Below are 19,095 nucleotides of genomic sequence, written 5' to 3' on the forward strand. Positions count from 1 at the left end.
CAATTAATTCGATGTTTAAATATCGGTAATAGAGATCTTTAATTAATTAAATTCGAATGATGTTGATTTTTAGATAGGAGATTCTACAAAAATATTTCTAAATTGTTTTTAGAATAGTAAAATGATTTCTAAATTGTATGAATTGATCTAAAAATGAAGGATAAACATTCCTTTTAAATTTAGCATAGACTCGAACCATTCAAGTATCTCCATATTTAAATGTCGGTAATAGAGGTTTTTAATTAATTAAATTCAAATAAATTTAGATAAATTAAAGGCATTTGCAATTAGAATTGACCTAAGCTACCTAAAATACCGTCGAAAATTATGTAGACACCCATTTTTTAGTTGCTATATGATTGCAATGTTATAAAAAGATACTGTACAATAAAACTTGGAGAATTTCAATGCTTTCAAAAAATTAGAATAATTTTGGAAATAATTAACCACTTTTAAGATCTTGGGCACATCTTAAAGATAAATTTCCACACTCAAAAAAATCTATGGTTAAATTAAACAGAATTCTGGTTTAACATGCCCTTACTATTTTTTCTGGTTAGAGTAACCAGAATTTGGGTTAAATTAACCAGTATTCTGGTTATTCTAACCAGACGAAATAATAAGGGCATATTTGACCAGATTTATGGTTGATTTAGCCATACATTTTTTTGAGTGTATAGTATTCTTCAAAATTGTTTTGATTTTTAAAGAATTTTTTCTCTAGATTCTTCCTTAGGGTCAAATTCGCCGCAAAAAAAGGCAAAATTTTAAATAATTATTGCACTCACCACTTGATTTACAAATTTTAAAACCATAATAGTTTTGTAAATAATAATAAAGTTTATTAAAATATTATAAATAATGCTTGTAAATAAATTATGTGTAAGTATTCACGGATTTTTTTTTTATTTTGCGATTTTTGCAAGAAGTTTTACCCTAGAAGAATCTAGGGAAAAATTCTAAAAACATATAAACACTCAAAAATATGATATGGAATCTTGCCTTTAAAATGATCTCAAGAACTTCAAAAAAAAGTTTCATTATTTTCACAATCATTCAACTTTCTAAAAAAAAAACATAGAAATTTCATTTTTTGGCAATATCTTAACATAAAATTCACATTTTGCCTTCAACTTGAGCTCATTAGACGTAGAATTTAAATTATTTTATTGAAATTATTAGGAAAAAAATTAATATTAGTATTATAAAAATTAAAACGTTGAATGGTAATGACTATCCTTTAATTCGAGAAACAAAAAAATGGCTTGGAAAATATGGTTAATGTTCTTAAAAATTAATTTTCACTGCATTTTTTTTATTATGTTTCTTTGACATTCTACAATTATTTAGAGACAAAAATTAAAATAATCGATTTTTGTATTAAAGTATCTTCATATTAACTAAAAAGATACAGAAAATGTTGCATATAATTTTTTTTCATGAAATTGTTTTATCATTTATGATTCTCCGCCACCCACACAATATTTTAAGGTAAAAAAATCACTCTGGCCATTTTTGGAAACGCCCCTTTGTGTATTATAATTAATTTGAAATTCAAGAATTTCCCTGAGAGAATAATTTCTCTCAAAAGATTTTTTAAATTTATTATGCTTCTCTACCAGTGTTGGGTAAGTTACTTTTCTTAAGTAACTAGTTAAAGTTTCGTTACTTAATGAAAAAAGGAACTAGTTACATTTACGTTACTTGTGACTGCAACTAGTTACAGTTACTAGATAAAGTAACTTCAAGTTGCCTAAAAGGTTACTTTTGCTCTTCCATAATTTTTTAATTTATAAATAAACATAATTAATACAAGATTAATAAAATTATTTATTATTATATTATTACAATAAAAATATTAATAATTCATCAAAATATTATTTTAAAAACCAGAGATTGGTTTATTAAATAAAAAACTAGACAGATATTTCGTCAAGTGAACAGTAATATATTTTTGGAAATTGGAATACAAAGTACACAAAGTAACTTTAAAGTAACTAAAATTAAATTACAAGTTACTGCAAAAATCGTCACTAAGTTATGTCACAAGTTACTTTTTAAAAAATAACTTAGTTACCCTAAAAGTTACAAATAACGTAACTTTTTAGTAACTCAGTTACTTGTAACAAGTTACTACCCAACAGTGTTCTCTACCATATCGCGAAACTGAAGATGAAAATTAAAGAATCGATAGAGCCCTTTTTGAAAACAGTCAATTTCCGAATTTAATTTATTCGAATTGAAAACATTTCTCTTAAAACATAAAAAATTGTACTATTGTTGAATATAATTGTACTTTAATTCACAATTCAATTTCAAGTAACATACGAAATATAAAACACTTGAAAAAATCTTTTCTACTAATTTTTTATTTACACATTTTTTAAATTGAAGAGTTTTTAATTACATATCTTCGAAGAAAACTATTTTAAAAACAAATAAAAACTACATTTTAATGTATACATATTAAAAATTAAAGGATCTTCAATTGCAAATCTTTAAAACAGGTCTTTTTCGAAAAGACGTTCAAAATGCCATTTTTTTAAAACATAAGCATTAAAAATTGAACAAGTTGACAAATTTTCAATTGTAGCCATTTTTAAAAAAGCTTAGTGTTGAAAATGAAAGACATCAGAACGACTGAGAATTCCAGAATATCCTTTAATAACATCTTATTAGGATATAAAAACCCAGATTAATTTTTTTTATTTGCTTCTCATTCTTCCTGGGATAAAATCTGGTATTTAAATAAAAGTTAGATATTACTGAAAGGTGATTATAATTGCAATTTTATGAAAGCCGATGTAAGTAGATAAGTAAGGCTCGGTTTGCACCATGATTCCTACCTTACCGACGTCGAGACCGTTTTACAACTAAAGTGGTTCTTGTCCATTCTAAGTTTAGGTATACTAATTTCTAAGCCATATTTACAACGAACTATATTTAAAAATTGTGATTTCTCAAACATTACACAAACACAGATTTTTTAAATAAGTACCGGATAAATATGGCTTTAAACACTTAAACTTAGGACGGACAACGAATCACTTTAGCTGTAAAACAGTCTTGATGTCGATAAGGTAGGAATATTGGTCCAGAACTGGGTCTGATTATCGAACAATGCAACTATTTTAATATTTACATACATTAATTTAGGATTATACATTAAATTTCGTAGTACTTTTAATGCGAGTATATATTTTAATTTGATAAGTAGGCAATTTAATTTTAAAATTAATTGAAAATTAATTTTTCATCTTGTCTAAAAAAGGCGTTAAGCATTTTATGTTATCTGAAGACTGAACGTTATCGATAGTGTTAATTCCTAATTTCCCTACAGTGAAAAATATCGACACTGACGGTAACTATCTCTGATGATAATACAGACTCCTTTATATTTACTCGTAACATAAACGCAACACCTGGCTTTAAATAGCGTTTATTTCTAAAGAAAGATTCTTCTTTCGATCTCTCTAATAGCTTAACGGAAAAACACCCGAGCGGCAATCGGAAGTTCTGTGGTTCGATCCCCAATGGAGCGATGGAGATGATTTTTTTCAGAAAAAATTTAATTTCAAAAGAAGAATCTCGAGAAAAGTATTTCTGCTAGTTTTAAATAAATAAATATTGGTTTTCTGTCAAGTTGACACAGGTAACAGATGTTTGAAGCCTTTCAAGGAAAATATCTTGAAACTTTAATTCCAAAACCTTCTTAACTCTGAAAAGTTTTATGTTCCTCTCCATATTCTCATAGAAGATTCATAGAGGCTCTAATTCGATTTGTAGCTGCTCGAATTCGGTTGGTCATGTTTCATCCTGTGACATCCCAGCAGCCTCTGCGAATCGTGGGACGAGGCATAACATATGATATGAATATTGAGCTTGGCAAATTGAGTACTCCTCCCTTTAAAGGGACTTTTTTTCCTTTTCACTTGCCCACACTTCTTTTCCTGAAAAAGTAAATCACCCAACGAAAGTTGTCACCACAGAGTGTGGTTATCGAAAATTAAAATTTATGGAGGGTGCATTTTTCAAAAATTCGGGTGGGAACGACACCAAAGGACCATAACGAATATGTCTCTTTGAAAATCTATTTCTTCGGCTTTCTTATTTCCAACATCAAGTGGTTTTAGAATTTATACCAAAGAGCTATAAATTATATCGATAAAAAAAGGCTTATTTAATTGTTAACCATTTTTTTTCCATCTGACTATTATGTAAAAATGAAAATATGTAATTATTTAAAATGTTAAAATATTAAAATTTAAACAGGCTCTATTTTGAAGACTTGCAATTAATGATCTTGAAATTTTTAATGTGTATAATTTAAAATTATGTATGTTTGAATGTGGTCTTTAAAAAGTTGAATTTTGAAGATTTACTATCGAAAACTCTTCAATAATAAAAATGTGCAGCAAATTCTTAAAGGATGAATTTGAAGATCAAAGTCAAGAGTTTTTAATGCTGAATCTTCGAATTGAAAGAAATTTAAAATGTGAAGCATCAAAATTAAAGAAGTTTTATTTGGAAACCTTAAAACTTGTATTAATGTTAGTTTAACATGTTTTAAATTGAAGAATTTTCAATTTTAACCATGTATAAATAAAAAGTCTTAAATTTTGATCATTTTTAAGGTCAAAGGTCACGCATATCATCAAAATTGGAGAATTTTTAATTGCGAAACTTAGGACTAGTATCATTTTTAACTGGAAATTGTCAAAATGAAAAATTCGTCAATTTTACAGACATAAAATATTTTAAGTTCTACATTTTCGAGAGTTATAACTGACAATTCTTGCATTTTAGAGACATATAAATAAGAATTCTAAAATTTGGATGATTTTCGAAATTAAAATTCAAGTTTTCAATTCTAAATTAAATAAATTTGGAATGTAAATCATCAAAATTACAAAATTTTTAAACTACAAAGATAAATTTCAAACTGGAAGGCCACACTTTAAAGAAACAAAAATTAAACAGAAACATAAAACAGTTGCATTTTTAACGAAATAATTAAATTTTTTAGAAGGCAGTTTAATTCTTAATATAAAAGGTGAATTTTATTTCCAAAGGGAAGAATATTTTTTCAAAATGGACAAATTTTCAACAAAACAGATGAATTTCCAACCAAAAAGGATAAGTTTTGAAGAAGAAAATAGTTTTCGAATAAAGTTACATTTTTCGGTAGAAAATTCATTTTAAACAGAAACATGCGAATTAGACATTAGAAAAAATTTTTTTTAGCAAAATGATTCAGCTTACACCCAAGTAGTTGAACTTTAAATTTAAAAAAGAAATTTATTTTTAATGGAAAAAATTAATTTTCAATAAAGAAAACAAGAATTTCGAACCTCAAAAGATGAAATTTTAAACAAAACGACGAGTTTTCAACCAAAAAGTTTAATTTGTTACAAAACAGATAAATGTTCAACGAAATGCGAATAATTAACATAATTTATGACAAATTTAAAATGATGACTCTTCGTCAACAAAATAAGAATTTTTAACAAAATTGTTTAACTTTTAACACTGAAGTTTAAGTTGCTAACCAAAAGACGAATTTTAAACAAATAAAGATTGTTTAGTCAAAAAAGAACAAAAAACTTCATCAAAAATTGTTGTTAATCTTAAACCAAACCGGTAGAGTTTTAAACAAAAAAGAGGAAATTTCAACCAAAAAGATTAATTTTTCACCAATAAAGACGAATTTTTAATTTAAAAAGAAAGAATAAATAGAAAAGTTACATTTTTAGATCAAAAATAATTGTAAAAAAACAACCAATTTTCAATAAAATAGTCAAATTTTTAACAAAATGGTTCAACGTTTATCCAAGTAGTTAAATTTTCATTTTGAAAAATTGAATTTTCTTCTAAAAATGAAGTAGTTACATTTTCAAGGAAAAAATTAATTTTAAAGCAAAATATATTATTTTCAATCAAAAAGATGAATTTTCAACAAATGAAAAAAGATATTATTTCAACCTTTACTCAAATAATTGAGTTTCCTACGAAAAAAACGAATTATCAACGAATACTAAACAGTAGATATTTCAAACGAAAAGGATAACTTTTTAATAAAATTGTTGAATTTGCAACTTTATTTTCAAAATGCCCTAACTTTACTCTGACTAATTTTTCATTTTCCCTGACCATTGATATTCAAATGCCAGACTCTGATACAGAAAAAAAATGGTTTCGTCTTCTAAGAAAATATAGCTTTGTTACCTTAATTTCTGGCTGGGTCACCTAAATATCTAGCTGTTTTAGCTAAATTTTTCCATCTAGAAATTATCTAGCTAATTAATCTAGATAATTTGCAGATCGAAAAATGTAACTAAAACAGCAAGATATTTAGATAACACGGCTAGAAATTTACGTAACACAGCTATATTTTCTTAGAAGATGAAATCCAGCTAAGCGTCTGGCTGGGGCAGCTAAACCATTTTTTATCAGTGTAATCTTGCAAAAATTTGTAAACTACAATCTTTTATACACGAAATGAATGCATTCGAAGCTTATCATTATTATTCAATTAAAAATCGATACTGAGGCAAAAGTTAATATGTGAATAACTGTCTCGTTTTGTCAATTAGAGTTTATAATTACTGAGATATAGAACTTCAAAGCGATACAAATTATCTCGAGTTCCAAAGTTTCCTTCTGCTCTCTGAAATCGTCGTTAATTCCCAATGCTTATTAACGACCGTTAACGACCATATCGATTCAGGTTCGGCCAAATTACGTAAGGAACTTAGCGACTTGTCGTTGGCGTCTCGAGCAGCCAAATGTCGAGCATCGCTTACTGCGATTGCCGAAGTTAGCGTGATTAATTTCGAGTTAAATTAGATTGCTCGGAAAGGCCCAGGAAAGAGAAAGCGAGCGAGAGCGAGAGAGATAAAAAGAGAGAGAGAGATAATGAGAGGGTGGGGGGATACTATTTACCACGTGCAGAAGGAGAATTTGCTAAATTAGCGAAACGTGATTCCTTTTATTTGTTCCCTTTATTGTCAACTGAGTCTCAAAACTAAGTTTTATGAATGTGAGTCAATAAAACGTTTCATTAAAATATTAAAAATTTGGAATACACACTTTCTATGCCCCCCAAACCCTCCCAAGCCCAGTTACAAGAAAAAGCATTTTTTTTAACTGCATCGGTAACAGTCTTCCCAGGTCAAAGTGTTCGAAAAGAGAGGGGACATCAGGCGATTTTTCACGAAAATAGGGGAATCAATCCTTCAAAATAAAATTAATAATTATATTAATAATTAATCAATAAATTATTAATAAATTAATAATAATTAAATAATAAATTAATAAAATTAAATTAATGTTTTCATTTAAATTTAAAGCGCTTTGTATTCTTAAAATTTAGAGTAAAAAAAGGCTTTCTCAGCAAAATAGATACATTTTTAAACAAATAGTTGAAAGTCAACCCAATGGGTGAATTTTCAACTCAAATGATAAATCTTCAACCGAAAAAATTAATTGTTACCAATTTAGATTCACTTTTAGCCAAGTAATTGAACTGTCAATCAAAAAAGATGAATTCTCAACGAAAAATGTAATAAATAATTTGATGTTCATTGTTTTTTGTCTACTGGTCAAAAATCAATATTTTTTTGAAATTTAATTAAATTTCTAAATTTAAAAAAATAGCTCTCACGCTCCGTTGGGATGCGAACCCAGGTCTTTCAGATTGCTGGTCTGATGTTACTCTTACTCACTAAGCTGCGGATAGACGAGATTAATTTCTTCACAACCCTTACAAGTTGAATTTCGACGCAATTCATTATACTTGTGAGATTAATTGTTCGAACTTTCAATGTTTTATATTTTTGGATGTTATGGTTTTTACCGGATAAAATGTATTAAATAATTTGATGTCAATTTTTCTTTGTCTACTGATCTAAAATCAACTTTTCTTTCAAATATTGATTTTTTTATATATTGTAACGACGGACAGACGAGATTATTTTCTTCACAACCATAAGAGCATCCGAGCGGCAATCTGAAAGAAAGACTTGGGTTCGGATCCCAGGGGAGCTTGAGCGCAACTTTTTCAAAATTTAGAAATCAAAATTTAACAAAAATATTTATTTTAGACCATTAGATAAAAAAAACAATTGACATCAAATTATTCCACAAATTTTATTTTGTCAAAAGCATAACATAAAAAAATATAATAAATGTAATAGTTAAATCAAAAACAGTTAAATCCAGAATTCAGTCACTAGTTGTCAAAAACTTGACAAAAACTGTTGATTTTTCAAGCCAACAGACGAATATTATATTAAAAAGACAAGTTTTTTACCCTAAAATATAAATTTTTCGTAAAACCTTGATTTTTTAATCCAATTAGTTTAATTTTTAACCAATTAGTTTAATTTTTGAACAAATAGATTCATTTTCTACGAAGAATATTAATATTCTACCCAAAAATTTCAATTTTCAACAAAGAAGTTACTGTTTCGACCAAAAAATAAATAACTTTAAACTTATATGATAAATCTTGGACTAAAATCATTTCAATTCTAGTAAAAAAATTTAATTTAAATTAAGAAAATAATGATTTTTCAATAAAATAGTTAACTTTTCAATCAAAGAGGGTGAATTTTTAACTAAAATGAGAAATCATTAACCAAAAAAAATTATTTTTAACAAAGCAGTTGATGAACCAAGTAGCTGACTTTTCGACAAAAAAAGATAAATAATTCTCAATGAAAAATGTGAAACAGTTGAATTCGCCTAAAAAGATGAATTTTTAACAAAATGGTTTAATCTTTCACCAAAAAAAACTAATTTTCTACTAAGCAGTTTCACTTCAAACCAAACAAGATTCGTCCGTCAAGAAACCAAAAAAACTCTACCAAATTGTTCCCTTATCAAGACAAAAAAACGAATTTTCTACAAAGAAATTGAATTTTTAACAACAAAAATTAGTTTTAAACTAAACAGTTTAATTTCCTGCCAAAATAGTTAAATTTTCAATTTAAAAAAAGGACGACTTTTTTAGAAAATAGTTGTAGTTTCTATACCAAAATACCAAGAGATAATCAAAAAACTAGGTTTAAAAAATTAATTCTGAACAAAAAATATAATAATAGACTTTTCAACCAAAACGAATGAACTTTCCGAAAAAATAGTTGAGAATTGAGAGAACAAGAATTTAGATTTATTTTTAATACTTTAAAAATATTAGATTATATTATATGAACTTTATATAATTTATATCGACATTAAAAAAATGTATATTAATATTTATATCACATTATAGTATTGCTAATATTAAAATTGATATGGTATTAATATGAATATATATATTAAAACAGCATCAAATGTTTTAATTTGATACTTTTTTGTATTTTGGGAATATTTTCAAGTTTTTCGTCTTAATATATAAAATTTTATAACGCTACTAATTTCATTCTGTAAATTTGAACGCAGTTTTCCGAGTGTGATTGAACAATGAAAAGTTGTATAATTTAAAAGCAGAAGCCTGTCCCATTTTCAGAAAAGGCGGGCCTTTTAAGCGCGACAATGTGGTTAGGCTCGAGAATGAAAGGGATTTTCCAGTTGAGTACAAACCCTGCAAAAATAGGGGAAATAAGGAAATTTTCGATGAAAACAGGAAAATATATTCTTTCAAACAAAACGAATTTGGGTACTATATTCAATTTAATTTAAAACGCCTAAAATTCCCAAATTTTCAAGTAAAAATATTGCATTTTTAACTAAATAAATACATTTTTAACCAATACTTTAATTTTCAACAAAATAGAGAAATTTTCAACCAAATAGTTGAAATTTCAATTAAAAAATATACATTTTCAGTCAAGAAAAATCAATTTTAAAATAAAGTGTCAATAAAATAGTTAAATTTTCAACTAAAGTGATGAATTTTTAACTGAAATTATGAATCTTTAACTGATATAGTTGAGTTTTAAAGCAAAAAGATAACTTTTCAATAAAATCCATCCAATTTTAACCAAATAGTAAAAATTTCAACTAAAAAAAAAAAAGATACATTTTCAACAAAAAATGAAACAGTTAAATTTTCAAATAAAATACAGAATCTTCAACTGAAATATTAAAATTTTCAATCATAAATGGAAAAGGTTAAATTTTGTATAGAAAAAATGTATTATCAACCAAAAAAGGAAGAATTTTCGAACAAAAAAGTTAAATTTTCCACCGAAGTGATGAACTTTCAACTAAGATTATGAATCTTCAACTGGATTATTATATTTCTTAATCAAAAAGATAGATTTTCAACGAAATAGTTCAATTTTCAACCAAATAGTTAAATTTTCAAAAAAATACATAAACCTTCAACAAATAGTAAAAATTCCAATCAAAAATGAAACCGTTAAATTTTCAACTAAAATTATGAATCTTCAACTAGAATTATTACGTTTTAAATAAAAAATATACAATTCACCTAAAATGATGAATCTTGAACTGAAATAGTATAATTTTCAATTCAAAGAAATGAATTTTCAACCCAAAAAAGGTTTAAGCAAAATAATTAAATATTTTAATTTAATAGTTTAAATTTCCACTAAAATTAGGAATTTTCAACTAGAATGGTAACATTTTTTGACCGAAAAAATTATTTTTAAACAATAGTTAAATCTTCAACCAAATAATTGAATGTTCTACAAAATAAATTAATCTCCAACAAAAAATAAAAATTTAAACTAAAAAAGAAAATTTTCAAAGAAAAATGAAACAGTTAAATTTCAACTAAGACTATGAAACTTTATCTGGAATATAATTCAGAACTGGAATAGTATGATTTTCAATGGAAAAAAAAGCATTTTCAACCAAAAAAAAAAGATTTAAGCAAAATAGGTAAATATTTAAATTTAATAGTTTAAATTTCAAGGAAAATTATGAATCTTTAAAAGGAATAGTAAAATTTTGCACCAAAAAGATGAATTTTCAATACAGGATTAATCTCGAACTGGAATAGTATAATTTTCAATCGAAAAAAAATAATAACTTTTTACCCCAAAAAAATATTTAAACAAAATAGTTAAACATTTAAATTTATTAGTTTAAATTTCAAGTAGAATTATGAATACTCAACTAGAATAGTAAAAATTTGTACCGAAAAGATTAATTTGCAACACAATAGTTAAAATTTTATTCCAAATAATTGAATTTTCTACAAAATACATTAACTTTCAACCAAATAGTTAAAAATGTAACTAAAAATGATAGTTTATAGACCAAAAAGATGCATTTCACCCACAAGGATGAATTTTTAACTGGAACAGTTGATAAAATGATGATAAAATGATAATGAACTGGATTAGTATAATTTTCATTTAAAAAAAAAATGAATATTAAAGCAAACAAAAATATCAAGAAAATAGTTCAATATTTAAATTTAATCTTTTACATTGCAACTATAATTATTAATCGTTAACTGGTATAGTTGAATTTTAAAACAAAAAGATAAAATTTGAACAAAATAGGTGAAATTTTCACTAAAGCAGATAAATTTTCAACCAAAAATGTACCAGTTAAATCTAAAGTTAAAAAAATAAATTAAAAAAAAATAATAATAATTTTCAAGCAGGCAGTTAAATTTTCAATGAAAGTGATAAATTTTAAACTAAAATTACGAATCTTCAACTGAAGTAGTGAAATTTGAAACCAAACAATTCAATTTTTGACTAAAAAATATAATTTTCAACCAAAAATAGAATACTAAATTCCGACGGATTTTATGTAAGGGTGGGCCTTTTAAGCGTGACAATGTGATTGGCTCGCGAAAAAATCGAAATTACCATCGCCGCTGAGCGTCAAACTGAATTCATAACGAGATTCTCGCAAAAAGATCGCATAATGCATGAGTGCATAATGCGCATGCAACGACACCAGCGTCGTATACGACAATTCAAAAGTACAAAACGGACAAAGCGATAATCATAAATTTATGCGAGTTATTACAGAGAACGCGGATTATGAGCACCTATTTACATCGCAACTATCAACGAAAGTTGCGGAAATTTTTATTTTATTGAATAAATATTTCGAAAAGCGAAACAAAATACCCTTCTTATATTAATTTTTTACGATTTAATACTGAAGTGACAAATTTGAACAAAATTTTTTTTAATGTTGGAGGAACATTCATACGTTATAATGTTTGAAAAAAAAACAGATCCTATTCTCACCATTTCTTATACTTAATTTCAAAGAGATAAAGTAGAATGAAAAATTGACCAATTTCCAAAATGGTGAAACATAAATTGTGGAAAATTTATAATTATAAAGCTAATGTTTAATATTTTGATAACTAACCACAGTAATGGAAGAACGGCTTTGAAAAAAACCACAAGTGTTACATGGACCGCGCTGCAAGAGTCTTTCGACTCCAGGCCGCAAAGCTTCGAGTTTGTAACCAGAAAGCTTCGATTCAATTCTTTTAGCTAGCATTTTTTGACCATTTTTTCTGCATTCAAATTTTTTCTATTTACAATTCCCTATTAAGTTGATATAAAGCAAGACGAAATATTAATTTCTAACGACTTTCTCGATTTGAAAAAATTGATTTTTCAACCTTTACCGCTTTTACTCCAAGAGAAGTTTTTCAAAATAGAAAATTCTCCATTTCATTCAACCAACAGAATTAATTTATGCAGGTGATTATTATTTTCATATCAGATAAAATTAAAAAATATAAAAATGGTATAATAAAAGGAAACAACTTTCTAGGGCTTTAAATAATATGTTTAATTCGGAGAACTTTGACAAATTATATTAAAAGATATTCTTAAATATATTATGAACATCGAATAATAAAGTAAATAATACTTACAGCATAATTATTCTAAAAAAGACGATTTTTCAACAAAACACATGAATGTTTAACTAAAAAAGACAAAATTTCAACCAAATAATTAAATTTTGAACTAAAAAGATAAAGTTTTAACAAAACTGATTAATTTTCAACTAAAATGATGAATCTTAACTAGAATAGTTGAATTTTGAACCAAAAAAACTAATTTACCAAAAATTAGTTACATTTTCAATGAAAGTGATAAATTTACATCTAAAATTAGGAATCTTCAACTGCTATTGTTGAATTTTAAACCAAAATAATGAAATATGAACTGAAATGATGAATCTTCAACTAGAATAATTGAATTAGGAAAAAAATCCACCCAGAAGATAAATTTATATAAAAAAAACGAATTATTAACTACAAAAGATACTTTTTCAACAAAAAATGGAACTGTTAAATTTTCATTTAAAAAAACTTTATTTAAAAAAAAAGCGAATTTCCAACCAAAATCAATTGTAATAAAAAACATGTATTTTTAATGAAATAGTTGAATTTTTGATCAAAAAAGATCAATTGTTAACCAAAGTGGAATTTTCGACCAAAAAATCAATTTTGAACAAAAAAGGGAATAGTTACATTTTTAGTCGAAAAACTAATTTTAAATATAAAAGAAAAACGAATTTTACACAAAATGGTAAAATTTTGAACCAAAGTAATAGGATTTTAAAATTAAATTGATGGAATATTAAACTGGAGTAGTTAAGTTTTCAACTAAAAAAATTTGAGTTAAAACAAACGAATTTTCAACGAAATATTCATATTTTCAGTTAAAAAATAAACTTTGAAGAAGAAAAAAGCGAATTTGCAACAAAACACATGAATTCAACTAAAAAAGATCAATTTTCAAGCAAAAATAAAATACTTAAATTTTTATTAAACAAATTAATCTCTTAACAACAACAAAAAAAGAATTTTCAAACCAATTTTTTTTTGCGAAAAAAAAGAATTCGTAATAAAAAACATGAATTTTCAACCAAATAGTCAAATTTTCAACTGAAAAATATCAACATTTCACCAACACGAGTTCAAGTTTTTAAAAAATTAATAGATTTCTAAAAACAAATGGAATAGTTAAATTTTCAGTACAAAAATTAATAGTTTCATAAAAAAATGGAAAACTTAAATTTTCGGTAAGAAATTGATTTAAAAAAACGAACTAATTTTCAAAATAATAATTTCATTTTCAACCAAGGTACATTTTTAACAAAAAAATATAATTTTTCAACTAAAAATAGAACACTTGAATTTTCAATAAACAAAATTAATTTCCAACGAAAAAAAAAATATATATTTCGATCAAATAGTAAAATCCAGTAACATAAAGCCTCTTTTAAAAACAAAAAAAAAATAAAACATTTTGCAGTGGTATTTTATATTACGATATTTAAAATATTAAAGCGCGCCATGGGAAAAATTCCCTGACTTTAAGCAAAATTTCTTGGTATTTCGAGGTTAATTAATTTTTCTCGTACATGGTTGAAAAGCGCATCTTATTACTTATTACAAAATAACTTAAGAAATTAATTTATGAATCAACTAAGCTGATTTTACATCCGAAATATTTTGAAAGCAAAAAATGATTTTTCACCATTCAATTTCATGCTTTTACTTACATGTCTCGTGTCCCCAGCGAGAAGTGGAGTGTGTGCCTGCAACAATGACCGGTCCTTCTCGTTAGAAAGACGAAACTTTTTCATTTTTTCATCAAAACCAAACATTGACATGCTCTCTATATTTTTAAGCAAGCATTCATTTAGAATCTAAAATTCTGGACACTATCGAAAACTACAAGTGTTTGGAACCTAAAGTTCGAAAACGTGCATTAAAGAAATTTTTTGCAACAAAAATCAACAAATGCTAATGAACAAAAAGCAGAGCGGAAATAAAAGAAACGAGTGCAAATTAATTTTGGTGGATCAAGTTGAGTCGCAAAATCGTTCGCAAGATCTGCTCTATAAAAATTAACGAGTGAAATATTCCTGATTAGTGATATATCACTGGTTCAATCAGTGAAATGCCATCTCTGGTTTAATCAGTGACTTTTCACTGGTTACAACAGGCAGAAGTCTGTCAATGACAATTAGTGATATTTCACTGGTTTTATCAGGGAAATTCGATCACTGGTTTAATCAGTAAAATTTCGCTGGTTAAAACAGCCAGAAGTGTGCCATTGACAATCAGTGAAATCACGTCACTAGTTTAATCAGTAAAAGTCCGTCACTAGTATAATCAGTAAAATTCTGTCACTGGTGTAATCAGTGCGTTTCACTGGTACCGCAGTACCAGTGATCCTCAGGTCTTGACCGCGTCAAATGCTCTATCACTGGTTGAATCTATCATTTCGCATCGCTGGTATATTCAGTAACGCTATTTTAGTGGACTCACTCACTGGATCACCCAGTCAAAGTGAAAAAATCACTGGTTCACAAGTGAAAATTCAGAATACTGCTTTAACCCGTGAATTTGACTGTAGTTGGATTCTTAGTTTTATTGTCAGGAATTTTATAATTTAACTTGAGTATTGGACGTTAAAAAGGATTTTGAACTTCATTTTAATCCAATTAAAATTTTTTAAAATTTTAATTTCACTGGTTCAGTTTAAGAGAATTCAGCTTCGTTCCACATATACATTTTTTAAAATAAAAATGATAATTTGTTAATTTTTTGTTATTATTTAATCCTGCAATAATCATATATAAAAACTTGAAGCTATGAACCCTATTTATCCTGCAATAATCATATATCAAAACTTGAAGCTATGAACCCTATTTGTTCGTAAAATACGTTCATACAATTTGTAAATTATAAATTCCTTATTATTCTGAAATCGTGAAACTTGATCTTTCCCTAAAAATTCTTCTTCAAACAAAAAAAAATTAAGAAAAGTAACATACAGTAATAATTAATTATGAATGAATTTTAAGAATCTCAAACACGTTAAGTTCTTGATCAACCCACCTTTTCATTTTGCTCTGACTTCCGATCCAAATTGGAATTTATTGAAACTCAATTTGCTCTTATCAAGATCTACCTTTCTCCCAAAATTTATCTTATTAGATAGAATAATTTATAGACTAGGACTAGGTAATTTCCGGATCGAGCTTTTTTTTATCGAAGATTTATACGGAATACGACAAATAATGAATAAACTAATTCATCAATAAATCAAACCGCTCTGCGGATGACCATTAAAATCTTTTACGGATGGCAAATGAAAGAAGGAAAAAATTACACAGGAAAAATGATTTATGGTCCATTAATCATCACATGGATGAAGCTCCCGCGGATAGCAATAAACCTTTATCTACTGAAATGAATACTTTTTCAATCTGGATTTTCTTTGACTCTAAACCTACAAAGTGCTTTATTTGGAAAGCTGGATTAAAGTCGGGGAAATAAAAATTGATCACTTCCTCTCCATGCTGGAAATTAAATATCAATAGCAACATAAATTTGGCGATGAAAATTGTATTACTAATCATACTTAATTTAATTTATTATACCACGGAAATAGGAGATTAACCGAAAATAAATTATTTCAACTTAAATTAATATAGGTTTCATATTAAATAGAATCTGAAAAGCTTTAAATTTACAAGATTTTAAGTCGAAATATATTACCTTTTTGATTAAATAGTTAAATTTTTAAACAAAAATCAAATGATGAATTTTTAACCAAATGTTTAAATAGTGGAATTTTCAGCAATAAATTTATATTTAACAAAAAATTTGGACTCTCAAGCGAAAGAGACGAATTAAAAAATTTTAATTTTTAACAAAATAATTAAAGGTTTGACCAACAAATATGAGTTTTTTACCAAAAAAGAAGAAAATTCAATAAAACTCCAAGTGGATGAATTTTCAAGCCAAAACGCGATTTTTTCAGAAGGCAGTTAAATTTTCAATAAGAAAAGTTCATTTTCAAACCAAGCCAGATAACTTTTCTACCATAAAATATTAATTTTCAATCCGAAAAAGATTAATTATCAAAAACAAATATGATAATTGATACTTAAACTAAAAAGTTTTAATTTGAAATAAAAAACAGTTAAATTCAACAACAAAAAGACGAATTTTTAACAGATAAATTTTGACAAAAAAATTTAATTTAAAAAATAAAAGATGAATTTTCAACTAAATAGTTGAAATTTCAAGCAAAAGAGCTGAATTTAAGAAATAGAAGATTTTATAACTAACCAGTTGAATTTACTACGAAAACAGTTGATTTTTTAATTCAAAAAGAAGATTTTCTCCTAAAAAGTTGAAATCTATTGAATTTGAAGCCCGAAAAGATGAACTGTCATTCAAGTTTTCAAATAGCGGAATTTCAAAACTTAAGATTTTTTATCCAACTAAGATAAAAATTTTAATAAAATAAATCAAATAGATGAATTCCCAAGCCAAAACGAAATTTTGTTATAATCCAGATCGCTGTTCTACCAAAAAAGATGAATTTTCCACCAGGAAAAGATGAATTCTTAAAGAGAAATAAAATATTTGATATTTCAATCAAAAATTATTTGAATTTTAGATAAAAGCTAGCTGAATTTAATCAAAAACAAGAATTTTTCACCGATAAATTCTCAAACAAAAAAATCATTTTCAAACAAGAAAGAAGAGTTTTTAACTAAAATAGTTGAACTTTCAAGCAAAAGAGACGAATTCTTAACAAATAGTTGATTTGCTAATCAAATACGTAAATTTTCAAGCCAAAAAAAAGAATTTTCAATCAAATAGTAGAATTTTTTACCAAAATATCTGCACTTTCTAAAAAATTGTTGAATTTTCAATTCACGAAGGCGAATTTTATATAAAAAAGTTGAATTTTGAATCCGAAAATATAAATTTGTATCAAAGAAGGTCTTTTCTGAAAACCCAAGGATGAATTCTCATTCAAAAACATAATAGTAGACTTTTCAAATAAACAAGAAGCACAATAATCATCAGAAAGATTTACAACCTGAAAATACGAATTTGTCTTAAGTCATTTGAACTTTCAACAACAAAATTTGAGTTTTCAACAAACCCGTTGATTTTTTACAAAAAAAAATGCATTTTGAACAAAATAGTTGAGTTTTAAACAAAATAATGAAATGTTCCAGAAAATAGTTGATTTTTTAAGAAAATAGTTGAGTTGCAAGGCCAAAAAAGATGATTTTAGAACTGAACGGTCGAATTTTTAAAACAAAAAAAAAAGAACAAACTTTGAGCAAAACTAAAATAGTTGAATTTTCAAGGTCAATTTCCATGAAGGTGGACGATTTTTTTACGAAAAGGATGACTTTTAAAAAAAATAATTTAAACAAAATAAAATTATCTACGGGAAATTCCGTAAAAGTAGTCAGTACCAAGAAAGCTGGATTTTCTTATTGCCTTCTATAAATCCAGTTCGAATTAAAGCAGAAAAAAACATGAAAAAGGGGGGGAAATGATTAATTTTAAGTGAAGAAGCGATGAATAGGGGAGTATAAAGTTTGCAATTTTTATATACATTTTTTGATAAAAAAACCTCTCCAAATAAAATTGGGTGCTTTTGTCACCTTTACGAGGCATCTACGCCAGGGGATGTCATATCAAATATGTGAATACATTTTCAAACTGGAGAAATCGATATTCCATAAATGTGTAAATGTAACCGAATCCGAATGGATCCGGATCTTAAACAGATCCCTAACCTAACTTGACCCGACTGAACATATCTTGGTCCAGCTTCGTTCTTATCGTAAAATGTATTAACGACTTAGCAAATGCTCCTCCATCTCTTTCTCACTCTCCTAGGTAACTGAAGCTGGTTTGCACGTTCGCAAATCCATTAAAGCTTCGAGCTGAGAATTTCAATGTTCCCTTTACTAACGATACTCGTACCAATACCGTCGCAGAGATTACGAATTTACAAACCCGACATAGCGGTTCTCCATCCGCTGGAATCTTGAATCCAACATCTATGAATACTTAAATACGATCCTTTGTTAGCAGATAGACGGTTTCTATGGCAGGATCCCTACCTTACCGATCTCGAGACAGTTCCCCAACTGAAGTGGTTCTTGTTCGTGCTAAGTTTCTAGAACATTCTAGATAAAGACACTAAAAGATATTGCGCAATAGTGATAGAAGAATCTGTGTAAACAACTTCAAGAGGGACCCGTTCATTTTTCGGAACGGATAAAATTTTAGAAAGGTAAAATTTCAGAATGGGTTATAATACATAATGGTAAAACTTAGGAATACCAAAAATTCGG

At 26.6% G+C, this 19,095-nt stretch overlaps 1 protein-coding gene across 14 annotated transcripts in view; it reads right to left on the reverse strand.

The window, feature by feature from the left end:
* Window positions 1-19,095, reverse strand: part of LOC117181543 (disks large 1 tumor suppressor protein) — a 1,257,521-nt gene that overhangs the window by 369,942 nt on the left and 868,484 nt on the right. For 11 of the 14 annotated variants that reach the window (XM_033374344.1, XM_033374350.1, XM_033374349.1 and 8 more), the window contains one exon: window positions 14,470-14,505. The exons of the other annotated variants lie outside the window; for them this stretch is intronic. In XM_033374344.1, coding sequence (XP_033230235.1) covers window positions 14,470-14,505 — 36 coding nt within the window. The remainder of the gene's footprint in view (window positions 1-14,469; window positions 14,506-19,095) is intronic. 14 annotated transcript variants of the gene reach the window in all.

The sequence above is a fragment of the Belonocnema kinseyi genome, chromosome 10 (genome assembly GCF_010883055.1).
Source record: "Belonocnema kinseyi isolate 2016_QV_RU_SX_M_011 chromosome 10, B_treatae_v1, whole genome shotgun sequence".
Classification (NCBI taxonomy): domain Eukaryota; kingdom Metazoa; phylum Arthropoda; class Insecta; order Hymenoptera; family Cynipidae; genus Belonocnema; species Belonocnema kinseyi.